Source organism: Pituophis catenifer, unplaced genomic scaffold, assembly GCF_029215685.1.
Source record: "Pituophis catenifer annectens isolate HBS135680 unplaced genomic scaffold, rPitCat1.0.hap2 SCAF_1, whole genome shotgun sequence".
Lineage (NCBI taxonomy): Eukaryota > Metazoa > Chordata > Lepidosauria > Squamata > Colubridae > Pituophis > Pituophis catenifer.
The window spans coordinates 102,518,930-102,538,021 of NW_027256881.1; the positions used below are offsets into that span (position 1 = coordinate 102,518,930).

Genomic DNA, 19,092 nt, shown 5'->3' on the forward strand with positions numbered 1-19,092 from the left:
GTTTCACGCGCTCACCCAATGCTTCTGTGACTCCCATTGGGCTGTGACCTGGGGATTAGGGACCCCTTCTTTACAGCACTCTCTGAGCAGTTTACAGTGTCAGCATATTGCCCTCAAAAATCTGGGTTGTCATTTTACCCACCTTGGAAGTATGGAAGGCTGAGTCAACTTTGATCTCATCAGGATTGAACTCCAGGCATTGTATTAACCTGCAATACTCCATTCTAGGCACCAACCACCAGGGCTCTTACTGTGTTTTCCCGAAAATAAGACAGGGTCTTATTTTCTTTGAACCCCGAAATAAGGGCTTGGCCATATTATCGGGTGGATCTTATTATTTTGGAGATGCAGGAGGCTCGGGTGTCCTGCGCACTCACAGCCGGGAGTCCGGCAGAGAGAGGTTCCCTTCATGTGCCGCCATCGAGCCCCTCCCCTCCCGTGGGGTGTGTGTGTAGAATGTGAGCACCAAGCCACGCGAATGCCTGTCCCCACCCCACCCACCCCGCTCGCGCGCCTCCCAGGCCTCACCATGTCGATGTGGGCAAAGCCGGTGAGCACCAGGTCCTTGAGCTTCCCCCCTGCTGGAGGCCTCAGGCCACTGTCACCATAGAGTGGGAAGCACACTCCCAAAGCGGCCGCTGCCCTGACTGCAGCAGAGGCAGAGTTTGGGGGAGAGAAAGAAAGACTTCTGCTGCTTCTGCTTTTGGCTGCATGCAAGGAAAGCAGCAGAAGTCTTTCTTTCTCTCCCCCAAACTCTGCCTCTGAGGCTTCCAAACCATAGCGCAGGCTATTTGGACGTGGTGCCTGGGCGTGGGGGAGAGAGCGGGTGGGTCACTACCATGGAGCAGGTGCTCGGAGTTTACGGTTGGTGGCATGGGCAGCGAAAGGGGCGGGGGGCGCAGGGGTTTGCAGGGATGTGGCTGCCTTGGGAGGGTTGGGGGGGGTGAGGGACCTGTGTGTGTGTGTGCCGGGGGGCTTATTTTTGGGGGAGGGCGTATATTTAGGCCCACCCCAAAAATAAAGCTTGGACTTACTTTTAGGACATGTCTTATTTTTGGGGAAACACAGTACATATAGATACATGTAGTTAATATACTATGAACAATTCATGGCTTTCTCTAATAAGCCATAGTCCTGCATATTGACTTCAATACTAAAAGTTGGCTCACCATTGAATGCATAGATCATTAATCATTCTTCCTTATTGGAAACTAGTTGCTATGAATTAGTGTATTTATTGCTGAATTGTAAGCCTGGTAAAGTACAATGATGATTTCTCCATCATTAAACATACTATGTCAGGGGGATACCACCACCAGAAGAAGCTTTAAGATTTTGGAAGCAGGAATGATCCCGAGGGGTGGGGGAGCACTTGTTGATTGTTTGTATTGTGTATATTATTATATATTATATATTATGATTTATGTATGTTAATAAAATCAAAAAATTAATTTTAATTAAAAAAAACATTTTAAAAAAACATACTATGTCTTGGTATATTACCAAATTTTCCTAATACAGGTAATCCTCGACTTATGACCACAATTTTGGCCAAAATTTTCATTTACAAATAGACACCTATTGTTAAATAGGTTTTGCCCCATTTTACAATATTTCTTGCCACAGTTGTTAAGTGAATCACTGCAGTAGTTAAGTTAGTTGCTTGTCAAGACGGTAAAATGTCTATGGAAATAATAATTCAGGTCATGGTTGTCCCAAAGGTGCTTTTTCCAAAAGGCAACTGAACTTTCTTGCGTTTTTTTCTTTAAAAATGTTTCGCTTCTCATCCAAGAAACATCTTCAGTTCAATTCTTCAGTACTGAAGAGACTTCTTGGAGAAGGGAAAACATTTTCAAAAAACCAACAAGAAAGTCCACTTGCCTTTTGGAAAAAGTACCTTGGACAATTATCAGAAGGTTGTAAAAGATGTTCACTTGCTCTCAGGATATTCAACTTTCATAAAGACATTATCAGTTGCCAAGTGTCCAAATTTTGATTATGTGACCATGGAAATGCTTCAGTAGTGGTCAGTGTGAAAAATGGCCATAAGTCATTTTTTTCAGTGTTATGGTCATTAAACAAAAGGTTGTAAGTCGAAGTTATCTGTAGCAAAGGTTCTTTGCTTTCCTTTGCTCCTCTAAATTACTTTTGAGTATTTTTTTGAATTTTGATTACAATTTTATATTTCTAGAACTTTCCAGAAAAAGATCTTCTGCATTGCTCCTCTAAGGAAGTAATTGAAGCTCATTTCATGGCTTGTATAAAAGAAGCAGATGCCTTAAAGCATAAGAGTCAAGTAATCAATGAAATGCAAAAAAAGGATCATAAGCAACTTTGGATGGGGTTGCAGAATGGTAAGAGCCACTTTTAAGTGAAGTATGTATATTCAATCACTTGAAAAACCTAGGGGCTGAGGTAATATTGTAAGGCATTTCCAGTTTCCAGCTTGTACTTATGGAACTCAAATAATTGGAATGAAAGATACTGTATAAATTTTATAATCAAGGCCCTAATGAGTTATTTGGACATAATTCAGTCTTGTTTGTTAAAATTATTTTATAACAAGTGATCCACAGTTTAACAGTTGCTATCCTTTGTCAACTTTTGATTAAGAAATGGTAGATCATGGCAAACATTGATCTGAACAACACATCTTTTATCTGGAGATGCAGTGGTTTGCAGTAACTTGGTGGTGGGCTGCTGCCATTAGTAAGAACAACTGAGAGTATTGATCACTTGAAGCAACCAGGTTGCAGAAGACAGGAACAATGAAAGCAGGACAAGGAGACAGACTTTATCAATCTGTAGTTCTGTTCTTTTGATAATGGTCTAGGTGCTGTTTCTTATATAAGAGTATCCAACCATACGTTATTTAATTTATTTTCATCTCAGCAAAAATTAGAATAGTCAGAATCACCAATAGCTTAGTATTTGAAATGCTGTGTGGAAAGAGGACATTTGAAAATATTAATAATTAAAAAGTGAGTTGAACTGTTTAGGATTTCACTGCTAGTATTGTTTAATCAGTTTCTCTAAGATTTTTGACATTCAAGATTTGGAGGAGAAATGTTGCTTGGCTTGATTGGGAGAGCTTTGTCGTGATCCAAGAAAAGAAGTTGGCAAGAAATGTTGGTTGTATAGGTTTCAATGTGTGTCACTGGAAACTGCACCTGTAGAACCCAACAGATAATATTTTGAAAACTTTCAAAGGCTAATTTTGTATTTGAACCATTAGTAAAAGAGAAATAAGAAAAAACTTATGAAACCAAGATAACTTTTTAAAATACATGCTGCATCTTTCAGTATGGCTTTCATTATATATGGGATGATGTTAAACTCCTCTGTGAAACAATATTCATGACCACAAAAAAGAAAAGAAAGTAGCAGTTGTTACAACTGCCTGATGGCTAATGCTACATCTGCAAGTTGCTTTTTCTATGAAACATTGTGCATTTGTCTTTCTACCTATAGTGTTCTGGTATAACTCTTTACTTGACACAATGAAGCCCCTATAATTCTTTTTTATTTTATCATTTCCCTCAATTTGTAGAGACATTCATGCAAGTGGTAGAAGTTTATACAACAAAGACTGATGTAAGAGTGAAATAGCACTTCATGATGATCACTTTGTTAATTTACTGTTCTGTTAAAGTGAAATGTGGTTGACATTAAAAACAAAAGGATTAGAGTAATATAGAGAAAGTTTCACCTTTGATAATAGAAATACCTACTACAATTACTTATTCCAAATCTTGTGTTGAATTATATTTCCTTCTGTTGAAACTGCCTGTTTGAGTTTTTATTTATTTAGAAAATATATCTTGAGCAAACTGGGTATATAATAACATAGTGCTTCTATTATTTTTGTATTTCCCTGGCAATAAATTCTATGGAAATTATTTCTGAGTGAAATTTATTGCATTGCATTTCTTCTCATTCAATCGATGAGAAGATATCAATAAATTGAACTGGCACTATTATCAAAACTTTTTCATTTGTAACAAAATGGGTTCTAGATCAGTAGAAAGATCAGCACTTAGTGCTTAGTATTTAAATTTTTAAAAATGTAAATGTTTGCCAAAGTCATAACATTACAGTGCAAAAGGATAAAGGGTGATGAGATGGAGGCTTAGTTCCCGTTACCCATTGCTTCACTCTGCATTTTGTTTCCTGAAATTATTTTTGCTTACCAAAAATATTGTTACTGGAAATCATTCTTGAAAGGGAATGTAACTATCAAGAGAAAAATAAAAACACTATTCAGCACTACCCAATACAGCTTTTTCCTCTATAGTTCTTCTACTTTGGGCAAATTCATGTTTAAAGACACTTATTTACACTTGATGTTTTTAATTTCAATTATAAAACTTTAAAGTGCCTCGAAAAATATGAAGCCAGAATGATAGTAAAGTAACATTAGCTAATGTTTTAAATGACATCATTACACAGAAGGCTAATACTCATGAGCTCTAATCTTTAAATTTTAGCTATACTAGGGAGACAAAGATTGAGATAACTGTCTTGTCTTCCCCTCCATCTGTTGGCAAACTTCCAGGAGCTCTGAGTGACCTTCAAACTTCAAGGTTGTCAATTGTGGAAATTGAAGCAATTTTGTGCTCCCAAACTTTCTTTTTATTTCTCACTTTCCTATTCAAACAGAAAAAAAAAATACATTTTAATTCAAATATGCTATCACAAAATGTGGCATATTAACTAATTATTCAATTAAATAAATTGATCCCAACAACTTGTTTTGAAGTGTGTTTAAAACTTATTTTGAAGTCTATTTAAAATATTAAAATACTTTATCTGCAGCAACAGACTAGGACCACCATGTTATATTTATTTGTGAAAAAGTGTCCAACTGGCTTTTCCAACTGGCCTTAACATACTTTAATATACAGCAGAAGTGTCAAATTCAAGGCTCGGGGGCCGGATCCGGCCCATGGGGTGCTTAGATGTGGCCTGCAGGGCTGCCCTGGAAACAGTAAAGGACTGGCCCATGGTGCATCTGCCAGTGAAAATGGAGCTCAGGAGGGCCGCACACAGCCCTCTCGAGCTCTGTTTTCACTGGCAGAGGGTTGCACAAGGCTGTTACAGCTGAAAACGGAGTTTGGGAGCCTGTTTTCTCTGGTAGAACGCTCAGGCCACCACAGGCGCCCCTGACACAAGTAACATTGAGCTGGCCACGCCCACCCTGGCCACGCCCACCCAGGACACCAAAGTCAACAGAATGTTGATGCGTCCCTCAATGAAATCAAGTTTGACACCCCTGATATGCAGTATTTGATTGCTGAAAAATAATTCATCCTAACAAATTCAATATGACCATTCCATTCATAAGAATATGGATGTAATGTGAAATAAATGAAACTATAACAGTGTAGTCAAGTTGTTTATATCTGTTTCCCTGTGGTTCTTATGTAGGTATTTGCAGTTTTGCAGTTGTTTTTGTTAACCCTAGTAATTGCTGTTTATTTTCAGACAAATTTGAACAGTTTTGGGCTATAAACCGGAAACTCATGGAGTATCCCGCAGAAGATAATGGATTTCGCTACATCCCATTTAGAATATACCAGGTCAGGAAATATATGAATATTGTTTTTAATAGAAATGTTGCTCAGGCTTGCTCTTTGTGACTTACTAAAAATATAGCCATTGAGCAAATTTTTATTCTTTGCTGTAATTTGGAAAGCTTTATAAAAATGCTTGGTGCTAAGAATAGTATGAAAAGATGAAACACTAACTTGCTCCCTTTGGTGTTCTTGAATAGAGTGATATTGATGGGCTTGTACTACAATAAGTCCAATGCAAATTATGCCAAATGTGTTCTGTACTGGCTACAGTGGCTTTTTATAGATGTAAAATATAATCATTTGATTATAAATGATCATTTTTCCCAAAAAAGTTTGCTCTAGCTTTAAAATAGAGATGAGTTACCGTGTTTCCCCGATAGTAAGACTCTGTCTTATATTTTTTTTAACCCCGAAATAAGTGCTTGGCCTTATTTTTGGGGAGGTCTTATTATTTTGGGGTACATGGAGCAAGATGGGGATCCTCTTGCCATCTTACCTGATTTGTGTTTAAATATTTTCAGGGAGGGCTTATTTTCGGGGGGGGAGGAGGCTTATTTTAGCGCATGCACTCAAAAGCCCGATTGGACTTATTATCAAGGGATGTCTTATTTTCAGGGAAACAGGGTAGTTAATTAGTTGTTCGGTATGCTTCCCTTTATTCCTTTTGAGTCTAATTTAGATCACTACCTGAAGTTTCATGAAACATGTTTCTTCTGCAAGATTAGCACATTTTACAACTTCTTTCCTCCAGACCTCTTCTCAGATTTTTATACAAATCTATTTTGAATTGGATTTGAGATCACTTATTTTTTTGTAAAAAGAAACAGTTTTTTGGAAGAACTGCCATTTTAAACAAAGAAACCATTAAAATTAACTGCTTATTTGTAAGAAAAATAACACACATTTAATCATTGTTGTGAAATTGTATTGAAGATTTTGCCTTTTTGGGAAAGCTTGCAGTGATTGAAATTGATTTTTAAAAAAATCTTTGTGTTATAATGCTGCTTTTCCCTTCATCCTTCTACTGTTAACTTTCTTATGAACATATTCTTTTAACTGTATAAAGTACAGTCCCATTTCAAAAACAAAAAAGGCTTGTACCGGGAGCATTTATCCCACTTGGTTATAGGGTTGGCTTACCTTGTACTGTGCCTATGTCTCAGTTTCTTACAGGGAATCCATCAGTGCATGGTAGTACATTCAGACATTTGACTGTTTGGCTGAGAAGAAGTGACTTCCTCTTAGCCTAGACAGCCAGCTGGTTTCCATTTATTTATTTATTTATTTATTTATTTATTTATTTATTTATTTATTTATTTATTTATTTATTATTTATTCATTCATTCATTCATTCATTCATTCATTCATTCATTCATTCAATTTATATGCCACCTTTCTCCGGAGACTCAGGGCGGCTAAGAAAGGACCAGCGTGTGTGTTTCCCTACTCCTAGTCTGGTTACTTTAATTGCTACATTACAGTAGTGGCCAAAATTGTGGAAACCTTTTGGGAAAAGTGTATTTTCTAAAACTAGCTAATAACACCACTTCCTTTTGGAGTAGTACCATAAAATTATATATCAATGGGAAGATAATTTAATCAAGAATGTAATGCAATAACTTTTATGAAGGATTTACTATTAGAATAGCAATTACAGTATAAAGAAGAAAAGTGAAACATGTAGAAAAAATGAGATATACAAAAATTATCACCATAGAAAAAATGAGATATACAAAAACGGTTGGGTAACTGTTAGAATGAATTACAGCCTTAACGTCTTCCCATGGAGTGAACCAAGTCTTTTAGTTCTGCAGCTGTTATAATATGAAACCAAGATTGAATGATTGCTTCTATTAACTGGGTCGCTAACTGGTTTTATTGCTGGGTCGCTTCTGACTAACAAGTTTGTTTAGTCGGCTCCATAGATTTTCAATTGGGTTAGGGTCTGGGCTATTCCCAGGCAGTTCCAGCAGTGGAATATGATTATCTTGAAACTCCCAAAAAAAAGGAGTGTTATTAGTCATCAAACCTCAAAAATACACTTTTCCCAAAAGGTTTCCACACTTTTGGCCACTATTATATATATTCTGGCTCTGAGTTTGAAAATGAAAAATACTGGCTAAATAGAATACTAGTTGTAATAGAAAGATTTCTTCAAAGGATGTTAATATCTTTGTCCATTAGCATTCTCCTGACACTTTCTCTCTCAGTAGATGGTCCATGACTGTACAAATACCCTAGCTTTTATAACCAAATTGATTTTCCTTGGATATAGTGTGGACAGTTGGTTATTGAATTCAGACAGAACATCATCTGAGGAAAGGTTATCTTGACTCTATTTTGATAAGTATGTATACATTTGTTATCTAGAAACTGATGTACTATAAAGGATAAAACCAACCAGCTAGAGGTCAGTGAGTCCGAGAACCTTAGAAGGAGAACCAACATGGCTAGAGCAAAACTACTCTGGACTGCTTCCTATCCCTTCCTACCTATCCTGAATATCTTATTTGCTGTTCAGCCTCTTTTCTTGTAAAGGCTTTCTTGCTAGAAAAGATGATTAACTAACTTGCAGAACATATGGGCTGGATTGCCAGTTTATGAATGGCAGAAAAATTCTCCCTTTTTTAAGATGGAGGGGGGGGGAGAGAGAGAGAAAGGGAGAGGGAGGGGAGAGGAAGACGAGAGATCCAGGTGTTTCCTTGTTTTATTTTAAACAATTCTAGGAAAGAAGTAAGGGGGAAACATAACCCAATTACACACTCTTAAAAATACAGAGAGATATAGATATAGAGGTAGAAATAGAGAAAGAGGAAAAAGAAATAGAATTGTACTGAATTCTAGAATTGAGCTAAGTTGCTTGTCAGTGGAATAGCCTCTAGGGCCGCAGCAGTTACCCATATCTGCATTCAACGTTCATCAGCTCCCAATACAAAATCCACACAGTCAGCTGTGTTTGTTTTTTCTTGCTTTCCTCCCAGTTCCTTTTGGGCAGATAAAAAAGGTAGTGGAGCTTAAAATGTACTATTCCTTACTGAACTTTCAGTTCAAGAATTAACTAGCGTTTAATTGACTGTATAGGTGGGCAACTGTCGGAGGTTCTTTCAGGTTGATTGAAAATATTTCTCTCTGCTGCCCATATCCTGCTCCTCCCTCTTTTCATGTGTGAATTATGGTTTGCTGAAGAGTCAGGTGTGTGTATGTGTGGGGGAGAGTGTGATAGGGAACTGCAAAAACAAAGCAATGTAGATAGTTTAAGGAAGAATCCAAAGCTTTGAACAATTTCCAATGATCATTTGAAGAACTGGGCGCCATCTAAACTATCCCAGGCCTCAAGCTATATTTTAGCTCTCAGTTTATATACTCTCTGATACATGTAGTAATGACTGCTGACTTATGTAAATGCAGTTATTCCAACAATTTTTTTTCCTAGGCTAATGGTAATGTTTTCCTTCAGGAGAAAAAAATAATCCATATTATGCTCATGATTCATCTGCATATTTATTGTAATACTGTGCCTGAGTCATTTATATTGTTTTGTAAACGATGCAAACACTTAGGGAAAGAATCAGACTATTTAAATAAAGTATAGAATGAAATTAGTTTGTTGGATAGTGGGTAGCACCATAAAGGAGGTTTAAGAGATTCACAAGCAGTCTGTGTGGGAGACTCAGTCTAAACAGTTGCCATAATTTCTCCCTCATTCCTGAAATAATGCTGCTCTTGATCATGTAGGAGATTAGGAAAGTTTCATTATTCCTTACGACATATCCTGCCAAATGAAAGGATGTGAGGAAGACATGGGTTGTTGCCCACATATGATTAGGAAAATTGTCCTTAACTATTTGTGACCGAAATCTTTGTCTATTGTCTAGACAAAATTGTAATAATCCTTACTATATAAAAATAAATAAGTCTAGCTTCATTCCAGATGTGTGTGTAATTCTGATGACTGCCCTTAATTTAACCACAGTCTCTGAGACATTCATATTATTTACCTTAAGTATCACTGACATTGCTTTGATACTGTTATAGACATAATGATAACATTTTACTAAATAACAGACCGTGGCAATTGAAGGTTTCCGTTACGGGCGCACTACATGTGTATTTGTTTCAGATTCCTTTAGGACTGTATAATTATTAACTTTCAACAAGTAGTGCTTCAAAGTTCCTTAGAAGTAACTTTAAAGTATGTATATATAAATAATTACATACGTACACAACAAACTGACATAGTGTATATAGCAAAGCCTTTATAAGTTATATGAAGGTTGATAATTTCCAATTACTTGTTGTATTATAGCACAATTAAATTAACCAAGTTGTTAAAATGTAGTGATTACCACCTACTGAGATTTTTTTAAAGCAGGAAATTACCGGTATATAAATTCACAGAGAATAAAACTAATGATCGTGGTACTATATAAATCTATCTGTTTTGAATGAACAATGTCATATTAAATCATTGTTGTGGAATTATAGGATACAAGAGACTTTAACAGTACAATTTTAAATTTAGTTTTACAATTTTATTTGCCAATATTTTTTATGTCAAATAATTGGCAGATGCACTGATAAGAAAAGAAACAGTTGAAAACATAGAATTAGCAGGATATAAATAGTTGCCAAGTTCAATTAGCCATTGCTTGGGAATTTAACTTTTTTATATATCTAAAGAGAGTTTTGTATGTTTCTTTCCTTCCTTGCCTAGTTATTTTTTTCTCCTGACCTTATCTGCCTGTAGTTTCGTTCCACTCTTTCTCTTCCTGATAGTTATACTTCCTTTTCCCCCAACACATCCTTTTGAAATTATTTTGCTGTTTCTGCTGGAATAAAGGAATAAGTGGGAAATATATAGTTTGTGTTAAGGATATTCTTGGCTCACAATCAATGTTGTGGGTTATTGAGCAGAGTACCCTTTGAGTTTATGCACGAAAGCAACTGGGAATGATTGTGGATAATAACAGTTAACATACAAACAAACTGGGTTTTGATAATATTTTACTTTTAGGGAAAAAGCAAAATCATAGTCCAAAAACATTCCAAGTCATACACATATAAAGTGAGATAAAGATCAGTCCAGGGATATTTTTCAAATAAAGTCTTCTTACCAGTTGTAGAAAAATACAATAAAACAGATCATCTTTAGTTTCAATCAGGAATAAAGTTCAATATAAAAACAGTCAATAAATATTAGAAAAGCAATAAATAGCCATGATCAAGCAGTGATCATGCAGAGAGATCAAATATAGAGTTACAGCATATCAGCAGGTAAAATGGTGTATTGTCCACACAAACCATATTTCAGCTTTCCTTAAATACATTGGCTACAGAGCTCAGCCAATCAGGATGCATGATGATGCAACACAGTTTTTTAAAGCTACATAATACTTTTAGCTACAAACACACAATGTTGGTTTATATATTGCCTGACCAACCAGTTGGGTGATAACACTTTCCTAACAGTTTGTACAATGTTTTCTGGGTATGAAGAAGCATGGCATGTTAGAGAATGGTTGCAGATAGGAATGTTGTAAAGGAGATGCTTTGTTTATAGGCAAATAATTTTAAGTAGTAATTCGTTTAACTTGGAGTTTCTTGACTCTGCCGTTTTTGGGAAGTACGGCTTCTGGAAAGTAAACACATACATTATTTTGCAAACACATAATACAGGTGTATCATTTATTTATTTAAATTTATTCTACTAAAATATTGCATGACTAACTGTTATGATGTTACAGTAAAAACAAAAACAAAAAATTAATATAACCCCAAGGTTGAAAAAAAAAGAAGAAGGTAGGAATAAAAAATAGGGTATTCAAAAAAAGAATTGTTTTTAACATCTTACTAAAAGGTACAGGGGGCGGCAGGCAGTCTGATCTTAATGGAGTCCATTTGATAGCATTTATGTTCTACAGAGAAGCAGTGCCTTCTGGCTTCAGCTCTCCTGACATCCCAGAAATATGGGACTACAAAGCCCCTTCCTCCATGAGCCTAAGAGGCCAGGCTGAATCCAGTTGGAGGAGAGAGACCTGCAAGTATCCAGGTGGTAAACTATGATCTTTAAATTGCAGAACTGTAGGTATAATATGTCATCGTATTCCAGAATAAATGTAATTCTGGGATCGTTTTTAAAGACAAGACCTATGTGAAGCTCATTGGAGTACTAAAGGTAGGCCTCGACTTATGACCACAATTTTAGCCCAAAATGTCCATTGCTAAACAAAACAGTTAAGTGAATTTTGTCCCATTTTACAAGCTTTCTTGCTACAATTGCTAAAGCGAATCACTGCAGTTGTTAAGTTAGTAATACTGTTGTTAAGTGAATCTGCCTCCCCCCCGTTGACTTTGCTTGTCAGAAGGTCACAAAAAGTGATCACATGACCCCAGGACACTGCAACTGTCCTAAATACATGCCAGTGACAGGCATCAAAATTTTGGTCATGTTACCAATCGGGAATGCTGCAACAATTATGCTGTATGGAAAATGGTAATAAGCCTTTTAACTTCGAACGGTTACCAAATGAATGGTTGCAAGTCGAGAACTTACAGTCTGCTTTCAGGCCTGGATATGGGATCGAGATGGCATCAGTTTTTCTCTTTCTGATCTATGTCAGGACCTGAATTGGGATAGTGCAGCTTTCCTTGTCCTCAGCCGTTTTCAATATTATTGCACATGACATCATATAGAATTCTCTGGTGAATTGGGGACTGAGGCAGTGGTTTACAGTAGTTCCACTCCTTCCTTTGTCACAGTTTCATTCTGTTTTAGTTGGGGAAGAGAGGCTAGCCTACTATTCCCTCACTTACAAGAATCATTCCTTGGTCCTCTTGCTTTTTAAGCTATACGAAACCTGGGAGGTCATTCAACAGTATACTGATGATATCCAACTGTATGTCGCTATCCTGGTTTGTGGGAGAAATGCTATTGATCAGGGGTGGGTTCTAAAATTTTTTACTACCGGTTCTGTGGTCGTGGCTTATTTTGTGGGCATGGTTTGATGGTCATGTGACAATTCTTTAGGATTTAGCAGTGTACTGGTTTTTAACTGCTTGCAGAGCTGTACCGGTCTACCCATTTGGGGGCACCGGTCTACCCATTTGTTTTTCGAGCGCACTGCTCTACCACCACACTGCCTTTTAACACTGATCAGCTGTAGGCCCTTTGAAGCTCCGCGGCAAGAGTTTAAACAGTTTTTTTCCTTCTAGCCGATCAGCTGGGACTCGGGAGGCAGCGAATAGATTGGGGCTGGGGCCAAGTAAAAGGTAAGAATAACATGGGGGGGCGGGGGGGAGGGCCCAGCTCCTGAACAAAGAGAACTGGTTCAGTGATGTCATATTGTCACTGCTACCGGCTCGGTTGAACCGGGCCGAACCAGGAGGGACCCACCACTGCTATTGATATTGTATCCCAGTGCATGGAAGCTGGGAGGGTCTGGATGGCAGAGAACAGACTCAAAAGAGAACTCAAGCAAAGCAGTTGTATATGTGACTGAGTAGTGTATAGGTGATGAGATACTGTTGCTAGGTCCTCTTGCATTATGTAAGCATGAAATAGGCAATATTCAAGCAGGACCCTGAAGAATCCCCAATCATGAACCTGTTCCTGCATGTACAATGCCTGTTGATAACAGTGGTACCAAAAGAGAACTCCAATGTAAAAACAACCATGTTACCCAAGGAACTGGTCAGGCAGGAAAGGCATGCTACGAATCTCATCAGTTAAAGAATTTTGACTGGTGGGATCTAGGAACAGAACCTTCTCTGCTGTCACTCCCACCCTCATCTCACCCCCAAAGGTGAGGCAAGCCCCCACTAGGTAGTCTTAAGATCTGTCTTTGCCAGTTACCATGGGGATCTGAGAGTGTTTATGCAACCCTAAGAATAGCTGGTAGCTTGAGAGCACTCCCTTCACCTTAATCTCTTAGCCATGTTAATTTTTTAAACTTTGATTTCTCTCCCTTTTAACTTGTAAATTTCAAACTTGTTTTTAATTTTGTTTTGGGAGTACTTTTAGTCATGTTTTTGTATTATCTTATTTTGTTATTTGTGAATCACCCAAAATCACTTAAGTGATATAGGCAGGGTAGAAGTTTGATAGAGAGACTGCTAGCGGTTTTGCATGGGTTTATTCTTGATTCAGGAAAGTAGCTGCCAAAGTGTCAGTATCATATTTTAGGTAGCTGCATTTAAAATTTGAAATGTAAAGTTTATAAAGGTACATTAGGTAAGACAAGTGGACAGATAGTGTCTTCTATAATTGTTTTGAACCCTAGTTTATACCATCAACATCCAATACGTTTGTTTGGCATGAGACAAATTTCCCAAGAAATCAGGTTGGGTTGAAAAATATAACAGCAAGGTTATACAATTGTGTTTAGCACTCTTTGTCATCAATGCAAAGGTAATTATTAATGAGAAATACATTTTAAAGGTACATTTTTCCTGACATTGTTTAAACGACAAAGCTTCTCGTGTTTTAAAAACAGACTTTCCAGGAGTAGTCTTTCCAGGAAATCATTTTCCTTATAATCATTACCCTGTCACTTTGTCTAGAAGTTTCATTGCTTCCACTTCCTCATATAGTCATGGAAATTAATCTGTTTGCTTATTTGGCTTCCCCTACATCCTTATTGTAAATTTCACTATAAAGATTAAAGGCATAGACTGGGTTTAAAATCTTCTCTTTCTATCCTTTCTTTCTCTTCTTCTTCTTTTTTTTTTTAACTTAGCCAACCTTCTTGTTACTATCTATCAGAAATTTGAGAATGCAAAACATACTGTGCTTATAAACGTTATAATTAAAGTTTATTTCCCTGGAGTACTAACAATGAAATTAAATGGTATAATTGAGACTCGATGATTTTATTGTTTGGAATATAGCAATTCAAGGATATAATCTGCTAAAAAAATTAACAGAAACAGAAAAGGCAGAAGAAAAGCACAGTTATTCACATTTGTTCAAAAATGCAAGTGAATATGGTAATGTTCATGAGAGACTTTGGGTTTAAAAAAATAACTGGAGAAAGGAATAAAAGCAATGCAAGCAATCCTTGACATACAACCACTAGTTTAGTGACTGTTCAAAGTTACAATGGCGGTGAAAAAGTGACTTATGATCGTTTTTCATACTTACAACTGTTGCAGCATCCCCATGGTCACATGTTCAAAATTTGGACGCTTGGCAACTGGCATGTATTTATGACGGTTGTAGTGTCCTTGGGTCATGTGATCACCTTGTGTGACCTCCTGACAAGCAAAGTCAAGGGGAAAGCCAGATTCACTTAACAATCATGTTGCTAACGTAATTCACTTAACAACTATGACAAGAAAGGTGGTCAATTGGGGCAAAACTCACTTAACAACTCTCTTGTTAGCAATGAAAATTTTGGTCTGAATTGTGGCCGTACGTCGAGGACTACCTGTACTGTGATCAGTGTTGTGATGAGGAATAAAAGTAAGATGATCTGAAAGAAAGGCTTTGCAGCACCATAGCATAAATGAAGCATCTCTCTTCCAATCGTTAAAGGAGCTATGTTTTTTTTAAGGGATTGTTTTGAAAGCTATTCCCTGTTGTCCCCACATTTAGACGCAGGCACATCTATTTTGGGCTTTTCTCAATACCACAAACATACTAATATATATCGAAAAAGGCCTCTTCCATATGCTTTGCACAGCCCTACTGGACAGTTTAGTTCCTGTTGACAATTCAAACAAGCCTTTTCTAAAATCAAGCTTCTTTCAAGAAGACATGAAATGCTAAAGACATTTTTCCTGACATGGTTTAAGAGACAGACTTTCCAGGAATAGTCTTTCCAGGAATTCCTTTTCCTTAAAATAATTACAGTGTCACTTTCTCTTGAGGTTTCATTGCTTCTACTTCCTCAGCAAAGATAAGGAAAGGAAAAATTTTGACAATCAATGTAGTGCCTAATGATTATTGGAGGGGAAATGTCCCAAAATTTAGAAAGATGGGGAGAATCTGGGAAACGACAGGTTGGTCAGTCTGTCGTTGATATCTGCGAAGAGACTAGAACTTTTCATAATGCAAGAGATCTGTAAGCATTTTGAAAAGATGCAATAATAAGAACCATCAAGAATAGTCTGTAAATACATCTTAATATATCTTTATACTTAAGGTAAAGGTTCCCTTTGCACATATGTGCTAGTTATTCCCGACTTTAGGGGGTGGTGCTCATCTCCGTTTCAAAGCCGAAGAGCCAGCGCTGTCCAAAGATGTCTCCATGGTCATGTGTCCGGCATGACTAAACACCAGAGGCGCACGGAATGCTGTTACCTTCCCACCAAAGGTGGTTCCCTATTTTTCTACTTGCATTTTTTACATGCTTTCGAACTGCTAGGTTGGCAGAAGCTGGGACAAGTAACGGGAGCTCACCCTGTTACGTGGCACTAGGGTTTCGAACCGCTGAACTGCCAACCTTTCGATCAACAAGGTCAGCATCTTAGACACTGAGCCATTGCGTCCTCATAACCTTAATACATCAGATTAAATAGTATTACATAGACCTGTTTTTTAGGGAATTTATAGTTACTCATTTGAAAAGCTTGGAATCAAATTTAAACCAAAGTTGCGATAGTGTATATAATCTGATATTTTGGTACACTGAAGAAGTAATGTAGGAACTTTAAAGATCTTCAGTTTTTGTATGGCTAAAAAATTGACATGTGGAAATCATAAGGGGTATTGTGTGGGTTTAACATTTAAGGCAATTTGCTGTGGTTTAAATATAATTAGGAAATCCATTCTTTTATGTACAGTAGATGTAAAGACTAGTAAGTCTGTTGGCTTTCATTTCTTAAGAATTACAGTTTGTGGTTTATGTTTTTTTATGTTATGATTACATCCTGTATAAATCGTTTTGTTTGTACATATTGCTTAAAAGCCAGTTAGCCAGTGTTCTAGGAAGAAGACAGTAGTATTTGATCAGCTTACCTATGAAAGAAGTTACTATGTAATGGTACGTTACTTTAAAATAACATTAGGATTTTTAAAAATTTACTGTATGTGACTGAAGTCTGAGCTTTATCTCTTTAATACTAGCTTTCAGAATAGATCAAGACTCTTTTAAGGAGGCTTCAAAATGAAACAAACTTGATTAAAATTCAAATAAAACTCAATTCCCAGATTAAATTTGTGAAACTATTTTTATTTGATATTCCACCTTTCCATTTTCAGAACTCTTTAGGTAGCATGGGTCAAAAATAATACATATGTGATTCCCAAAATAATTATCAAGCAACTCAAAATATGTGGACAAGTCCCCTAACTCCTTAAGGGTAAAAGAGTAAAGTTCTAGTAGCAACTACAAGGGAGGCTTTCCACTGTGTCAGCTAAGTCAATTCAAATTTTTTACATGATTTGAAGAGCTGAATTGATATAGCTCATTACTTTTTAATAATAATCTAATCTTTGAATCACTGCAGAATTATGTAGTGCAATTTGATAAATCAGTTTATTGCACATTTGTATTTAGATAGTTTCACAGTGTTGCCTTTCAATCAAAACTTCAAACAGTTGTATTTCCTTTTTTTGTTTTGTCAGATCATCTTAGGGCAGGGGTATCAACCTCAACACCTGTGGGCTGGATCCGGCCGATGGGCTGCTTAGATTTGGCCTGTGTTTTCCTTGGCACAGGGCTGCAGGAGGATCCCCCCCAGCCCCACTCGGGCCACCTCAGATGCCCCCTCACATGAATGATGTCAAGCTGGCCACGCCACACCCACCCCGACCATGCCCATCCAGCCCCCAGAGCACAAACACAACTCTGATGTGGCCCTCAGTGAAATAGAGTTTGACACCACTGCCTTAGGGTCTTTTCTGTCACTGATTAGATGTACCCATATTGTATATTCGGTCCCTTAGGTCAACAGCTTTCAAACGTAATATTTTGTGGGGAGGGTTTTTGTTGTTGTTGTTTCCTTAGTCCCTTGTGGCTACTTGAGACCTCAGAACTCAGTCTGAAATGTCCCACTATAAATAATCAGGTCTTATATCACTTAATGGCTTTAAAAGTTAAAAGAGCATTAAGTTGAAATTGCATTAAAAAATTGATACAGATCTTTCAGCATAGGCATAATGGAATTCTGTATCATGAACCAGTCTGCAGTATAGTTACTGTATTGTATAATTATCAAAAACTTTGGAATGCTCTTCAAATATATTTTTATATCAAGTTTGTTGATTTTTAATTTTTATGTAATTAAGACATGGGTAACTGTTGCCAAACTCAATATTTTGCAGTTGCTAGATTATTTCAGGACCAGAATTAAGTTAATGTTGGAAAATACTTAAAATTCACATCTTCTGTATCTTTGTTCCCCATCCCCCTTTCCACTGTTAAATGAAAAATATGTCATGTTTAAAATGTTCATCTGATCTACAAACAGTTGTTGGCAAAATGTGATTTATATTGATATTGCAGATTTATGATGTGGTTTAACATGTTTAGATCATACAGAATGTTCATGAAGTTGAGGTTTTGAGGTGTTTTCTAATCTGCGATGGTGCTTTTATTACACAGTTGTCACATTTTTATTTAAAACATTATTTCAAATAAAAAGAAAGCATTTTTTTAAAAAAAACGATGGTGGCGCAGTGGTTGGAATGCAGTATTGCACGATAATTCTGCTTACTGCCAGCAGTTTGATCCACACCGGTTCAAGGTTAACTCAGCCTTCCATCCTTCCGAGGTTATTAAAATGACGATCCAGATTGTTTGGGGGCAATATGCTGACTCTGTAAAAACCACTTAGAGAAGCAGAGTGCTGCAACATAGTGTGAAGCGCCATATAAGTCTAAGTGCTATTGCTATGTGCAATGTTTTATTTTACCAGTCATGCTCTTGTGAGATAATTATGTATAACTATATACTAAAGTTAACACTTTATTGCTAGATAACACCAGAACGACCTTTTATACAGAAGCTATTCCGCCCTGTTGCTGTAGATGGACAGCTACATACACTGGGTGATCTCCTAAGAGAAGTTTGTCCTGCTGCAATTAATTCTGAAGGTATTCTGTTAAAAGACATATTGGAATATGTTTTTCTTGCTTTTAGAGTGGGGTGGGGTTTTTTTTAACCATCTCTTGGTCTGGAGAGTTGTAGTGTTAATCTTAAATTTGAAATGAAGCTAAAGCATAGAGGTAATCCTTGATTTATGATCCCATGCTTAGCAATCGTTTAAAGTTACAATAGACCTCCAAAAGCTTCTTACAACATAGTTTTGAAATTCTGATCTCACTTTTCCCCCAGTGGTCATGACATCATATTTTCGGTGCTTAGCAACTGGTCTACATTTATGACTATTTGAAGTGCTCCACAGTCATGTGACCACAATTTATGATATTTCTTCCAGAAACTGGCCTTTACATCTCATTTCCAGTAAAAACCGCCTCACAGTGAACAGTGGTTTTGCTTAATGACCATGTTTTGTTTGCTTAATGACCTTGGTGTTTGCTTAATAACTGCCACAAAAATGGTCATAAAATTGA

The 19,092-nt window shown here is 36.9% G+C and overlaps 1 protein-coding gene across 2 annotated transcripts in view; it reads left to right on the forward strand.

Moving 5' to 3' along the window:
• Nucleotides 1–19,092, forward strand: part of ATG5 (autophagy related 5) — a 39,885-nt gene that overhangs the window by 12,929 nt on the left and 7,864 nt on the right. For both annotated transcript variants that reach the window (XM_070953692.1, XM_070953684.1), the window contains exons 5-7: nucleotides 2,192–2,354; nucleotides 5,485–5,579; nucleotides 18,495–18,612. In XM_070953692.1, the coding sequence (XP_070809793.1) occupies nucleotides 2,192–2,354; nucleotides 5,485–5,579; nucleotides 18,495–18,612 (376 nt within the window). The remainder of the gene's footprint in view (nucleotides 1–2,191; nucleotides 2,355–5,484; nucleotides 5,580–18,494; nucleotides 18,613–19,092) is intronic.